Source organism: Nesoenas mayeri, assembly GCF_963082525.1.
Source record: "Nesoenas mayeri genome assembly, chromosome: 2".
Taxonomy (NCBI): domain Eukaryota; kingdom Metazoa; phylum Chordata; class Aves; order Columbiformes; family Columbidae; genus Nesoenas; species Nesoenas mayeri.
In genome coordinates, this window is record NC_137543.1 from 37,014,998 (window position 1) to 37,030,333 (window position 15,336).

General features: G+C 41.1%; 1 protein-coding gene across 1 annotated transcript in view; it reads left to right on the forward strand.

The window, feature by feature from the left end:
* CPA6 (carboxypeptidase A6) overlaps window positions 1-15,336 on the forward strand; it is a gene marked incomplete at both ends in the record, with an annotated part of 76,858 nt that overhangs the window by 31,935 nt on the left and 29,587 nt on the right. Inside the window, 2 exons of the mRNA XM_080339058.1 lie at window positions 1,241-1,316; window positions 14,542-14,666. Coding sequence (XP_080195184.1) covers window positions 1,241-1,316; window positions 14,542-14,666 — 201 coding nt within the window. The remainder of the gene's footprint in view (window positions 1-1,240; window positions 1,317-14,541; window positions 14,667-15,336) is intronic.

A 15,336-nucleotide genomic window follows, 5' to 3' on the forward strand; every position in this document is an offset into this window, starting at 1 on the left:
TACTGACAATATTTAGTGCTTACCTATATATGCATTAAGGATTCTTGCAACAAAGGTGAGTCCTACCAGAGCTGTAGCTGCAGTACACCAAAGGCAAGACCTGGTGCCTGCTTGCTGAGAATAACAGCAGCTTCAAAGCCTTTCAGAAACAGTGAGGCCACCAAATGCACCTTCAGCAGTGTTGCTTTTAGGTAGCCCAGTATCTTCTGAGTAGACTCAGAAGCTTCAGGAAAATAGGAGAGTTTTAAGGGACAAACTGCCCTCAATGCCAAGGGAAGTTCTACTGCATAAAACTCTCAGATAATGAGGAAACTGGAGATAAAGAAATTTTTTTTAAAGGAGATTCTGGCTAGTGGGTGGAACTGTAGAAATAAAGATACGCATGATCTCCAAGGGCTCTTGGAAGAGAAGTAGTGATTATCAACAGTAGCGATCCAAAATCTCATAATGTAGGAAAACGAAGGAATTAGCCTTGGCCACACAAATTTATTTCAGCCTTCTTGTTTATGGACTGTGATGGTGATGTCTTAGTTACGTTATCACCCCTATATTTTCTATGGTCTCCAACCTCCCATAGTTGGCTGGTGGTCATTGAATGGACAGCTCTTCAGTTTTTTGTTTCCCATTTCAAAGTTATGTCTGTTGAGATCTGCTAAAGGAAGTGCATAAAATGAGCTGCTGTTAACTACTACCTTGTGAGTATGTGTGAACAGCGATTCACTTCACAAAATTTGTTCAAGCTGTAATAGGTAAAGTATACGGCATATCCCTGATGTGAAGGTTATCTCTATTCTAAATTCAAGTCCTCTCTTTAATACATGAAAACACTGGACTCTTCAAAGCCCATTAAATGTCTAAGCATGCAAAACCAATGTATCTTACCTAATCTTGTCCTCAGAAACAGATTAGTTGTTCTGGGAAAAAAAAAACTGTTTTGATCTGAGGCAGATATTCAATATGGAAGATGTCAGCCTGAATGGCTTAAATTAGAAGGAATGAACAAAAGCATTTACATAGAAATGGAGGGTAAGGTGACACCCTAATCTGGAAAGGGCAAATCATTTCTATGGAAGTGTGTATTCCAGGGAGCAGGTTTAAAAGCAGAGCTCTGGTTTGCCCAACATTCTGCAGATGCTGAAAAGAGAGCACGAGTACAGTAGCTATCTGAACGTTGTTTATTGTTGCATTTTGCTGCTGCAAAGAGCCTTAAAGTGTCAATTCAATGTTCTGTTATTGGCAGTGATAAAGTCATACGAATTGTTCCTGAGAGTGAGAGGGAAACACAAATCCTGAGGGCTGCATTTAACAGGCTTAAGGTGAGTTTGATTATTTTAATCTTCTTTTTCTGATCTTTGTTGAAGACTGTAGTGGGTTAACTGACATGCCTTTCATTTGGCACTTTAAGCTATTTTATACTCTGGAAAGCAGCCTTTGCCTATTAAATTCCTAATTTCCCAATAAAATAGTGCAGGATTTATTTTCATTATGCCTGACAATTTTAACAAGAAACACTTATTGCCTTAAAATAATATAGGTGCCATACTTGCAGTTTGCTTTTTTTGCTCTTCTATTTCTTGCTAGCATACATAGTTGCATGCTTCATTATCTAGCCAATGGTTTTATTTAAAAGGCTGAGTTAATTTAAGATGTGGACACACACACAGGAATCAGATAAAGGAGGTGGCTTCAGTTTGAGAATCTCCCTGTCAAAATAATTCTCTAGAGGCGGTTGAGAGAGCGTCTGCAAGACTAAATAGCAAGACAAATGGCCTTTTCCTTCAGATATAAGGGAAAAGCAGTGGTGCCAGTGTAGCAGCACAGCCCTCTGCAGCATGCTGCTTGGTCAGCAGGGACAGTCTTTCCTCAGCAGGGTGGCTCATGACATCAGAGGGGAATGGGGAGCACCCATAAGCCAGGCCTCTGGCATGGGAAGGACTGCACTACACACATGTGCTGACCTCAGTCCCTGGGATGGGGTCAGATGTCATTAGTAGTCTCCAAAACACGGCCTAACCAAAGCAGAACCAGGGAGGTACCAACTTCATCACCATGTTGAGTTTGTTCCAGGAGCTGAACGCGAGTCCCAGGCTGTGCTTCTTCACCTGTGTTAGCTCATACTCCACTTCAGCCTGGCAGGCAATGGTTGACTTCTCCCTGTACTTGCAGAGTTTGATGGGCAGCCTTACAGGCAGCAGGAACAGAAGCTGAAGTTGTTTGGCCCAGTGAACTCAAGCCTTCGTTTGTGTGTGGCTGGAAAGAGCTGTATGGACATACACAAAGGAACATGGTGGTAACTTTGGCAGTCCCGTGTTGTGACTCAGTTTTGTGTCACAGCAGAATATCAGTGGTACCATAGTGTTGGGAGCATATGCAAAACTTCTGGGTTGCTCACTGCCCTAAGGTCCAGCAAACTCTTAGGCACTCTGTGTGTTCCTCTGTCTTCCATGTTGAAACCTCATGTAAATTATTTTGGTCTCACTGATGCAAATAATGAAGATGCATCTAATTTTCTTATCCAATAGTTAACATCTGGATGCAAGTAAATAAAATTTCTGTCCCCATACCAGATCAAACAAAATAAAGATCTTAGAAGCGCTCTTACACCCTCCCGAAAAGCATTCCATCTTTTAGTTATGATCAAGCTTTTTTGCTACCATTTTTTAAGAAAGTGGACAGAGCTACCTTAGGTTCCTCAGCCCAGGAGAAGGCTCACTGCTGCAAATACTCCAGCAGTCAAGACGTTGGCGCCTTCCTAGCTTTAAGTAGGAAAGCTGAGGTTCTCTTCATCACCTCTTAACGATGTGTTCAGTTAGTTCTCCACTCAAGATCCTACCTGTTGTAAATCCCGTTCTCAAGACATCCAACCTATGTACATGTTGCGTGAGGAATTTCAATGTTCAACAGAGGCTATGTCTCAGTGCTATGTATTATAGAATTTTGTACTGTAATGCTCAGCTCTCCTAAAGAATATTGTCATATATTTGTTTCTGCAGTGCTTACTAAGGGCCTGACCCTCAACTGTGAATGTTACTGTAATACACCAAAAAGGATAATTGTTTTACTCCTAATTAGGAAAAAAATCTTACCATAAACCCAAGAAATACATGTGGAAGCTGGTTTTTGCATTAATTTCTTCCCCCTAGATGGAGGAACATAAAGAGAGAGCACATGTGTTTTTTCCTTTCTCCTCATATTGCAAACCCTGCAAAGCAAAAGGGTTACTCACCTTCCCGCAACTGTTTCTCATTACAGAGCTCCCTTAGGCTCCCAGAAAGAGATTCCTTCACCCAATTCCATCAAAGTGGGAGCAGCAGAAACTTAAATAAATAATTGCATGCTGTAGCTCTGAGAGTAGGATAATAAAATTTTGGCAAACTACATCAGAATCTGAGTAGTTAATTAGAAAGTGATTGATTTTGATCAGGTAGTAAGCAGAGAAGATTGAAGGAAAGGCTAAAAAAAAGAGGGAGTATTGACACCCAGTTTCATGAAAACAGGCTGGATTTGGCTGCGTTTCAGGTCATTTGGCTGCGTTTCAGGTCTTGGGGCTCTTCCATGTGCAGCTGCTTCACTGCCCATCTACATGGGGTCAAACAGAAAGAGACACCTGGGGAGTTAACAAGTAATGGGTATGTTTAACATTAATTTCTCATTGTCTTCCCCCCGCTCTTGCCCCCTCTCTCCCCCCAAAAAAATCTCAGGTTATTCACTCATGACGAAGTGGATTGACAGCGGCACTTCTCAGAAGTGCCAGGTACTCACAATACCAACCACAGGCAGTAGCAGCTGCAAGTCACCAGTCCCTCCAAAGAACCATGTATTTAGAGTTGTGCAACGTTTTCAGTCTCTGTGTTGGTCTCTCCTGTCCTTCCCCTGAGCTCAGACTTCCAGAGTTGGAAACAAAGCCGACACTGGACTTAGATTAAATTTTTTAAATATGAGTCTCTAAGCACAATGCTGATAATGTGCTTGGGAGAAAACTGAAGACAGTACTCCAAAAAAAACCCCACCAATAATGGAAAAAAATGCTGTGAACAAAGCCCAGCTATAGTCCTGCTGCTGTCTGAACACAGTATGCCTGACGAACAACAGAGATATGAACAGCGGGGTCAACGGAGATATACAAATTGCTATAATTACAAGTAATGGGCTTTGGATTTTTACATTTTAGAGACAGAAAACCCAGAACTGGTTTAAGACACATCTCCTTTGAATCCATTTTGGTTTGAGCAGTAAATTAATACTAACCTGTTATATTGCTCACATGTTCTGTTCCTGAAGGGAAAAATAAAGCCAGAACCAGGATCCTTTGAAGACACAACAGTTTTGTATCTACGTAACCATCAAATAGCACCGTTTGTTTGTTTTTTTCCAATAAAGTATTTTTGGATTAACTTCAAGTAGTTGGTCTATTGAAGAATGTTAATGTTTTATTTACAGCCATTTCAGGAGTTCCACTGAACCTGAGTTATGACATGGCCTGGTAGTATTCTCCAGCATTGTCAGGTTTAGAAGAACAAGAAAAGCCAGTGAAAATAAAAGTTACATCACTTTTTGTTCTCAGAGTGAGAGGGATATGTGCACTTGGGTGTAAATTCAGACATATGTTTCTCTACCCTGGCAAGTTGGTCTATTATAGATGAGTTATATTTCAAAGTTACCAAACGTTATGCTCCATAGTGATGTCAGGATTAATCCCCCATTAGTCAACCTGAAGGATCACAGAAATTGGAGTGCAAAAGTCAAGTTTGGGGAGCACACTTTGCCCCCAGCGTGATCCATGTTCAGTGTTTTGAATAAATTCCCAGGAAAGTGCAAACACAGAGTAGATTCTGCACAAATGGATCATATTCTTGTTGCAGGATTTCCTCGCCTACCACAGACCATCTATTCTGGCGAGAGAAAGAGGAGACAATACCAGGCTCCCTCTTCACTGTGTCTGGTGCAGGGAGCTTTACTATAAACTCTTGGTGTTCTGTGTTTTTCCAGCCACTTCCTTCTGCCTTTAAGATCTAATCTTGTAATGCAGAGGCAATTAGCCTTTGCCTCTGGCGAATCTTTCATAATCCAAAGAATTAAAAGGAAAACTCATCTCTCTCCAGTTTAAATGAACATATCCTTCTCAGGGCCTTTATCACAGAGAGGTCTGAGAAAATTATTCTGGTTGTCCTAATATAATACAAAGCAGTGTATTTCAGTGTCAAACAGAGAATAAAGCAAATGCAAAGATACCTCATCTTATCTTCCACTGATTTGGACAAAGGGAAAACAATCAGGAAGAAAATAAACAAGCACTAGAAAGAGTGGCAATGTATCTCATCATTTTGTTTTATATACCTATTTCTTAATAACTGCCCTTATCACTGATTTTTCCTGAGTAGACTTCATCATTTACAGTCTAGTCTAGGTGCTTTATTTCTGTGGCCTGCTTGACATTTAGGGGCATTATATTTCATGGGAATAATATAAAGTGAGCCCACTGCTGACAGATTTGCTTAAGGAAAACCCATGGCAGGTTACAATTATTAAATGCCCCATGTAGGAAAGTGGTGGGAAGGTACCAATCTGTTACATCCTTCTGGAATTAAGCGAGCTGTTTGCCTCATCTGATTTGGCGAAAAGGAAGAAGCACCAGGGTAATGGGGAAAGAAGCAGGGAGAGCTTTGTCTTCTGCTGTGCTGAAGTCAGTTCCATAGAGATCAGCAGGTTGCAAGGTCCGTCCTTTTTGGGAAGAGGATGAGACACAAAAGGAGTCCTTTCTTGAAGGATCATCTTGGAACTGACTGTATGGCTTGATGTATTTGAAGTATCTTAGCATATGCCCCCAGTGATTACCATGGGCAGCAGTGGCAGCCTTGCCACGGAGTAAGTGCAAAACTCACAGAAGCTGGATGAATACTCAGGGGCTTTAGTCCACATGGAAACCTTTTGATCTCAAACAAGACTGCTCTGGTACCAATACTTGAGCTGTAAGGCTAACTCATACACATTTACAGAAGATGTAGTCCCTTCGGACTGTTTTAAACTTAGCATCTGGAGCTCCTTAGGAGGGATATTTGCTCCTTTTTTTTTTTTTTTAAGGAAAAAAAAGCCCATATAATGCTTAGTGTAATAAACCCCTGAAACATGCATGAAGTGTATAGGCTCTGCTTCAATACAAATGCCATTGCCTATACTGAGTGAATAATGGATAATGAATGTTTCATTCCACACATTTAACTTTTGGTTCATGAATTGCCCAAAGGCAAATCACATTAGTCATAATCACTTGCTGAGTAATTTCCACAAATTAGTTTTGGTCTGTAGCTCCATTGCCCACAGTTCTTTGTTACTAATCATTATTATAAATTGATTCCTTCATTGACTGGTTCACTTAACTTGCAGGTGACAAAACATTGCTTTTTTCCCTGATGGGGTGAACATAGCATGTAGACCTGCACCACCAGTAAAAATAGCCTTACAGATGACAATTTGTCTGCTGTGAGTTCTGTAAAGTTGCTTAAACTTGCATGTATTCAACCAATAAACTCATGCACAGTAACCAAGCAAAAAGAAAGTTGATCAACCACCATCGTAGCCTGCAGAGCCACTACCTCCGACCACTCTTGTCCCTGCCAGGCAAAGCAGTGTCCCCTGCGTTCCTCCCCCACCAGCCCCCACTCTAGGGCCACAGTACCACCATCTCTCCAGAGCAAGTTCTTAGAAAGCTCTTAGGCTCATGCACTGCCATGTCTGCAACTCTGTCTTAGGGCAATATGTCTCTGATGTCGTAAGAAATGAGGCAGGTGGGGAACAGAGAGTCATGTTCTCTTTTGAGGTAGGAGATGCGAGTTTCTGTTTTTCACTAAGTGACAAAGGCAGTGGCAGCTGGGAGGTGCCATCAGTATGTATACAGTCATATGGATCTCTTGTCTCCAGTGTGTTCCTACATCACATTGCTTCCAGTTTTTCTGGAGAACAATAAGAGCCTAGTAACTCTGCTTCCCACCAGCTGCCCCAGACCTTTGAACACCTTTCGCACAGTTCCTGTGCCAAAGACAACTGAAGCAGATATGATGGTGAGTGTGACAGGGGTAAATGATGATGGAGCTCTTCCTCCAGCTTTCATGTAGGATGACAAATATGTTGCATAGCAATGCTAAGGAACATTTTCATATGGTTGTGATAGACTAAGATGCAGCAAACTCTTTAGCAGTTGAAGTACAAACTCGTGGAGTTCTTTATTTTTCTAGCTGTAAATCACTGTCACAGTTTCTGGATTGGCTGCTGCTCTAACACAACCGCAGGCACTGATCTTAAGTCTCAAATATTCTGCCGCAGCCTTTTGCTCTTAAATATACTATCTCTTTTTATAGATACAGTACAAATCTATATTCCTGACCTAGTGTTTAAGACCAGAAATACCTTTTTGCAGGGTAACTCTTTTCACACTAATAATTTGCAAATGGTTACAGTAGTCAATACACAAAAGAGAATTATTTAGAAGGATAGCACCACAGTGACCCAAGTATTACAGAGCTGCCCACTCTCTGTACCCCAGCACTTCTCTTGTCCATTCATTGTCCTTCTGCCTCATACGCCTCTCCAATGATTTTTTATTGTCTCCTGCTCTTTCTTGTTCAGGAGACAATTTGAGGAGCCTGCTGTTGATCTATGAGTCTTTTCAAGTTTTTAATTCTGTTGGACCTGACTGACACAAACAAATGTCACATTCCCAAGTGCTTTGCAAAGAAACCAGGATTTGCTCAGGCCCTCATACCCAGCAGATGCTGTTTATCTGCCCTGGAATTTTCTTTTGTAAGCGTTAGTTTTGAAGCACTACTTGATTTGAGCCTTCACTGATAATTTCTACTCCATTGGTGGTCTACAAGCCCTTTTATCATACACGGCTGACTGGTATCAGGCTGTTTGTATAGGCAGCAAAGAAGCAACTGCTCTGTGAGCATTCCTGGCATAATGGAGTTAGATCACTCATTCTTCAGTAGCTTTTTTTAAAAGAAATTCCTGGGCACAGCCAGGCACTTCTTTAACTTTGGGAGAAGCCAGACTTGGAGGCCTTGAAGCCACAATGCCAGTTGCCTTTTTTGTGTTTTCTAGCCTCTACAGCAGCTGCTTATCCGTTGTAATCCCTGAATTGATCCTGTCATTGCAGTTCAGGGAATCAGAAAAATATCTCATGGGGAAAAGGATCACTTGGCTATAAATCTGATAGTTTACAGCTCCATAGGCAAATGCTGAAAAGGGCTTCAGAGAACAAAAGCCCATCTGAAAAAGCAGTAAAAAAAGCCTATCAGCCCAAATGGAGCCATTCCTGCTTTGCAGAAGGAAAGAATTAGTTCAGTGTCCAGGGCTGTGTACATTTTACTTTGCACACACAGCAAATATATCTAAATAGCCAGATGCTTTAGTCATCGGTCCAGATTTCACCCTAACTCATAGTTAGGGTTCCAGTCAGATGTGCATACAATATTTCAGATGCAGAGGGAACTTCAGGTGACAACAGAGGTTATTCATCAGTCTATCAGAATACATGTCTGTAAATCTCATGTCAGGCTCAGAAGAAAAATATTGTTCCAGGAAAATGTTAGTAGGAAGGTGCAAGGTGAAACAGGAGAGCCCAGGTAATGAGTGTATCACTCTCATGAGACGCCGAAAGCCTGGGCTTTCTGAGATGGAAGGAATCTGCTTCCTCTTTTTCTGGTGAGCAAGCCTGGGTCCAGGCTCAGCAAAGCCATCAGCACAGCCCTATTGCTTCAGTGAGAGCAGGATCAGACCCAGGGCTTATTATCCCATTTCTCATGCAGTGCAGCAACAACTACAAAATGAACCAAGCCGTATTTAGTTTAATAAGAAACAAAATAGGGTTTTGGTTGAGTTTTTTTAATGAGTCTGTTAAAGACTGTTTCACATCTTTCACATATACTTACCCAGTGGCATCTGTACTTGTAAGAACGGATATTCAATTACTGTATAATTGTGTATGAGTTTTTCCTCAGTGACTCTCTTGAGGAATAGCCTATGAGTTCTTTTCTGCAGTGTAAAATTATACTAGTGGAAGTAGAGTGGCAAGACCATTACTGTGTTACAGTTCCACAAAGACCCGCAAAACTCAAAACTTCAAGCTGTGCATTGTTCGCATTCTGTTCCTGCCAGTGTTATGGCTACTGCAATCCCATGAATCAATCCCAATTTATTGGCACAATTATTCTTACCATTCTCACTGAAAAGCAAATAAATACTGAAAAGTTAGAGCCAATAAAATGTCTAGTGTGCTCAATCAGAAACTTAAATTACTTTGCACCAGCAACTAGGGCTACCCTGTTAGTCGTTTTAGAATGCACAGGGAGTCCCACATTTAATTTGCAGTCAAGACTGTCAATTAAGTTCCTTCATTGACAGGAGCAAGTGAGGATGAAATCAGTCCTAATCCTGAAAATATTTGCAAGGGTGAGGACATTAGAGGTGAACAGCTATAATTATCCACCAGTGTCAGTGCCAACAGGAGTCTGTCTTCATTCATTCATTGTGAATGTACCAAAAGAAGCCTAAAATGTCATCTTGTTGCACCTTAGACGTGTACATGTGAGGGCTGTTTGTGTATATACATATATGTAACTATGTTTCTCGTGTTTTATGTGATGAAGCCCTTGACAGTCAGACCGCTGACAACGTTATTGAGACTGGAGTGGTTTCCACATCTATTCCCTGTGTTCTCCTATCAGATTTATAACTGAAAACATATCTAATGAGTTTCAGCACTGCTTAGTTTGTTCATGTGTCTGTACACACGCATGTGAATGTAAATGGAAAACCCATACAACCTGAGAGAGCCCATGACATGCTTCTGGAGCCCATGAGCAAAGAGCACCGGGGCATGCATTACTGACTGTACATTCCCTTTTACAAGAGGCTCAAAAATGCCAAGCCAGTTCACCTGATGGCATCATAAAATAATTATAGTTGGAACTTTACAGCTGACAGCATTTCTCAAAGAAATCTTTTTGTAGTGATGTGAATGGCAAGGCCAGTTTTGGCACATGTATTGCTGTGTACAACTCACTAAGTATAAAAACAGGAATTGCAAGGTAAATAAAGCATATCAAAATTGCTGTATTCATGGGGTATAACACAGATAAATCATAGAAGCAATTTTGTCCAGATACTGAGTGTAAAGTATGGCAGAATTATTCTAGCTGTTTTCAGTGACAAGCACGAGTCATGTCTTTTGATTGATACACGATCGCAGACTTGATGAGAGTGCTAAGCATCTTCCTTTCAGGCTAAATAGAAGAGGAAATTAAACACCCATTTATGAAAGGGTAGTGAGGAACAGCTGGAGGCTACTGCTGAGCAAATGGCTTTTAATTACAAAACGTGAGCTGGGCTAAGCCTTATGGTCCGAAGAAGCTGAGGATTTCTTTCAGTGACTTGAAGAAAGGAGTGTGGGATTTATGTAGCCATGAGTCTATTCCTGGGGAAAAGCAAGGAGACTTGTGTCCTCTTGGTCTCCCTTTCCACAGGCACAAAACAAGCTGGAGGAAAACCTGGAACTAGTGAAGAAAAAACTCCCTGCTCTGGTTTCTGTCTTGGCAGGGCAACAGAGCTTTGTGTACACCATTTGTGATATGTGGGATTACACCAAGGAAATGTTTGTCTTTTTGGAAAATTACTTGTATCATTTTTAATTTCGGAAGAAATTCTGAATTATCTTAGCTCAGCACCCAAATCTTTTAAAATTAATTGTCCCCTTGCCTTGTGTTTACTTTTCATCACCACGCTGACGAAAATGCAGAGACATGACTGATGAGTTCAGAGTTAGTGTAGTTTGGAAGGTGTCCAGGTAAGAGCTGATACATTTGTACTCTTCAGCTGACTTTAACACCTCAGTTTAGAAAGAAACTGCCTACAAGAAAACAAAGAGTGTTGGCTTTCCTAAGCACAAGTGGAATCCCAGGGACTTCTATAGGATGAGTAAGGTTGAAAAAAAGAATGTGCGGTTAAAAAAGCATATTTACTGTGGAGTCATGATCAATTATATCTTATATTTGCCTTGTTAAATAAAGCAATAATGTGTTTAAATCCTCTGGGAAAAGGGAGGTGTCTCTATACCGTTTATTCTCATAGAAAGTGGCTCTGGATGTTCATGTTTCCAGTGAGATTCTGGGAAGGAGCATTTGCTGGGCAACTGCAGAGCCACCACTGTCCCCAAGAACAGGTACCTGGAGTCCCACCTGAGTGCAGTAGCCAGTGCCAAGTAATTGGTGTTCAGGTCCCAAGTCTGAGCTTGCTGAAAAATCCTGCCTAGGCTCTGCTTATTTTCCAGAGATTTAAAACATCCCAAGACACTTTAAAGGTAACCTGCGCCTGACAGATAGGAAAGGATGTCAAAAGGAGACAATTCTGCAAGGCCCAGTCAAAGGAAATGAGAATATTTACGTTTGCAGACATACTCTAAAACATATCTCCTTTCCTCTAGCCTCAAGATTGCAGGTGCGTTTTGAAGTTCAAATATTTGGCTGTGTGCTCAGGATGTTCTGTAAGATTTCTGCATCTGTTGGTTTTGGTAGCTAGATAATCTTCCCCCACCTAGCACATCCCACCACCCACACAGCAAATAAATGTCTTTTGGCACTGACAGGTACACTGTCCATAGAATACCTAATGTGTAATATGTGAGGATAACAACATCCCATCACAGATAGGAAGGAGAATAGGAGAACAATTGATATCACTACCACTCACTATCCAGCAGAGCCCAGCATGGAAATCCAAGGCATGCTTGCCATAGGAACGATGCTGAAAGAAGAGTGATGACTCCGACAGAGCCCTCAGTATCCATGAGAAATGCAATGATGAAGTCTCCTAAAGTTGACAGTGAGTAAAGGAAAGCTGGACTTGCTCAGTCCAAACATGCCTGCTCTGAAATCCATCTTCTGTTTGTCAGTTTTTGTGCGCTGTCTCTATGTCATGCCAAGGACAAGCTGAAAGCTGCAATATAAATAAGATGTCTGTTGGATAAATGTGCTGCTTCTTATATGCTTTATAAAGTAAAATCAAGTCAGCAATTGAAGTGGTGCTTTGGAAAGCACAGATAACATCTCCCAGATGAGCACCGAACGCTTTGTTTACATTGCAAAGGATAAGAAGCGGGAATCAAATGAAACCAAACTACCCAAATAGGGAACTGAATTGAAGAGGAGTGATTCATACTCTAAAAATGGGATTTTTTTGTCTCACTTCCAGGACAATGCCAGCAGTGAAATATTGCATTTTTGCCAGAAGAGGATAGTAGTGTGCAATATACAGCTGATTTCATTAGTTAAAAGAAGATTACTTCTGCTTTTGTTATTCCCTTGAACCAGTATTGTGAGTGACAATTACAATACCTCGAAAATTAAAAAGCTCTGTGATGTTGTAGCCAATAGTGTGAATACTGGTTGGTTTATCCCCTCCACAATGATGGAGAAATTCAACCAAAATAAATTATTATCAAGAATGAAGACAATTGTCAGATGTATCTCGGTTGTGATTTTTTTTCATTTTTGTAGCTTTTATTTCCAGTTTTTCCTGCTTAGATAATGCAGTTGGCTAGGAGACACTTCACTTCTGTTGCCCTTAACTGGTGTATAACAATTTGTTGTTATTTTTATAAAGATGTCTTAGGCTGAGTTGATTGATACGCTGTTAAACCAAGAGCAACAAATATACCCTCTGTGATGTGTACTTTTAGGGGTAAATCTTAAAAAGTCAAATACGCATTTCTAATTGGCCATATGTGAAATCAACAGTGTTGAATTAGAGGGGAATTTCAGTGGATGCCTGTAATTAATCAAAATATGAAAGATAGATAAACTAACAAACATAAGGTGTTAGTGCAGTGAGAGGATCTTTATTTATAAGCTGCTTTTAGCACCATTTAATTCATGAGTTCGGTTTCTGCTGACCATCTGTCATAGCTGCTCTCGGCCTCACGAGCCTCCTGAACTTTGCCAGTCCTTGTGTTAGACTTCAAAAGATGCTGCGCCCACCCACCACTGTCACATGGAGCCACAGACAATATTTTGGCTGCATGAAACAAAGAGTGGTTTTGACAGGAGGAGAAGAGGCTGCCCCCGTGTTTTGGTTTTTCTCCATCCAAAGTAGCAGGCATTTAATTGGATTAACTGGACTAAAGTCACTGCTGCTTGAAGAGGTAGCATCAGGTTCGGCGTCAGATGCTGTCTTGGTAATCTGAATGTTCTTTCTCAGGGCCTCTCAAATGAGGTTCATAGCAAGACCAGGTGAAATGCATTAGATATTTCCAAAACGGTTTGTATGGCGTAGAAGAAGTCAGGAGCTTTTAAAATACAGATTACAAAAGCCTTCTTAGAAATTTGGACAGCAAGTAAGGCAATGGACGCTCATGAGCTGTATCCATGACTTTCATAGGTGCAGCCTGGCACAGCTGTTTCAGATAAACTTCAGAAGATGATTATCAATTATTAATTCTTTTAAAATTCTCTTTAAGAAATGTGGGGCATGGTAGTCCCCACCAATTCACGTCTTTGTATTCAGCTCACAAACATATTTTTAAGGCCTGTGCATCTTGACATGTATATTTGTCACATTGACACAGAGCTTGTTGCTGAGACTCCTTTCCATAGTCTCCTGTGACTATTCAGCAGCTCTAGGAAGAGGTTTCTTTAACTTGAGTTCTTGCCACTGTCCTCGCACTGTGTGAGGAAGAACTGTTCTCACCTCTGATGAACAGTATCTGCATCGGTTGTTGGTGTGGCTGAGAGGTACACCACCATTTTGCTACAGTGTGCAGGACACTGACCACCAAAACCTTGTTTGCAGAATTTCTTGCTTTCTTAAAAATTCATGTTCTGGGCTAAAATTTCCAAGTGTATTTCGGTGGGCAAGAAGCATCCCTTAGGTGTGCTCAGATAGAGATAGCACATTAATAATTGTGCTATCATGTAGTAGCTGTTGTTTTTTACAAGATTGTAATCATTTTATCATCTTAATCCTGCTATTTTTTCATTTCATATAAAATTATTGGGTAGACCACAGCTTTCTTCAGAATATTGGTGAACTTCTCTTACCGAGCTCTGATCTCTTTATTATTAAGAATAAAACTTGAGTACACTTTGCAAACAACACTGGTGTATGCCACGCTTTCTACCTCTCTTTAGTGTTCAAAATACCTTTTGAAATAAAAAAGAGTCATGAACTCCGTTGGAGCTAATACACAGGGATGCATAGTAGTGTGGGGAGGTGCATGAAGGTGGAGGTAGCTTTTGTTCCAAGCTGTTTGAGACTGTCCAAGCATTCTTGAGACTGTGCTCTCTTCCCGTTGGCAAGTCTCCCATGAGAGCTGTGGTAAGCTGGACACAATCATTCCTCAAAATCTGCTCCATTAGCGTAGATGTTGAGCTGGACCAGACAATGCAGTTTTATTGTCTGTACCATGCCTACATAGCTTGAAGCGTGCCATCTCCTGGATTTCCCCACCTACACTGAATGCATATGAATTACAGGTTGGTTCCTGCACTACAGGTGGACCTGTGGCAGCCCAGCAGCCCCTTCCACATCGTCGAAGGTATGGTCACCGACGTGCGTGTACCACGGAACACGTCCCGAAGTCTGCTGCCCTACCTCCAGCAAGCAAACATCCCGTACACGTAAGCCTGTGCTTCCCTTTCTGTGCCTCGCTCCAGAGACTGGGCCTCCAAGGCAGGGCTGTGGCTACCACACCGAGTGCACTTGAAAATACGTTCCACATCATAGCAATTAGACTGGCAGACAGCGAGACATTGCCAGGAAAACAACCGTTTTAATGGGAGAACAGAAAATCTCCCACAGGCAGGCAGTTTTAATTAAATGTCCTCCTTTGGAGTCAAGCTGAAGTGTTTTCAATGTATATGAAATCACATCTGTTAAGAGAGGGATGGTAATTACTAATTCTGCCGCCTGGTTTGCCTCTCTCTGTATTTAACAGGAGCTGGGTTTGTTTACAAGTGTGCTGCACACATGGAGACGAGCCTTCTGCAGGAATTATACAGGAATGTACAAGTTCTGTTTTATAACTCTCCGTTGTGACCCAGCACAAGTCATACAGAACAAATACATGCTCAGGATCACATATCATTTATAGCATTTCTTAAAAGCATTCAAGATAGTTTTGGAATATACTTCGTATTTATTTATATGATCATACTAGACAGAGTAATGACCTTGTCATTAAAGCCTTTTCAGTGAGATGCTGACACATCTGAGTAATCAGCTGAGGAGTTATTTGAATTCTCAAACATTTGCTGAATAAAGCCCTATATGAAGCTATTCATACTTACT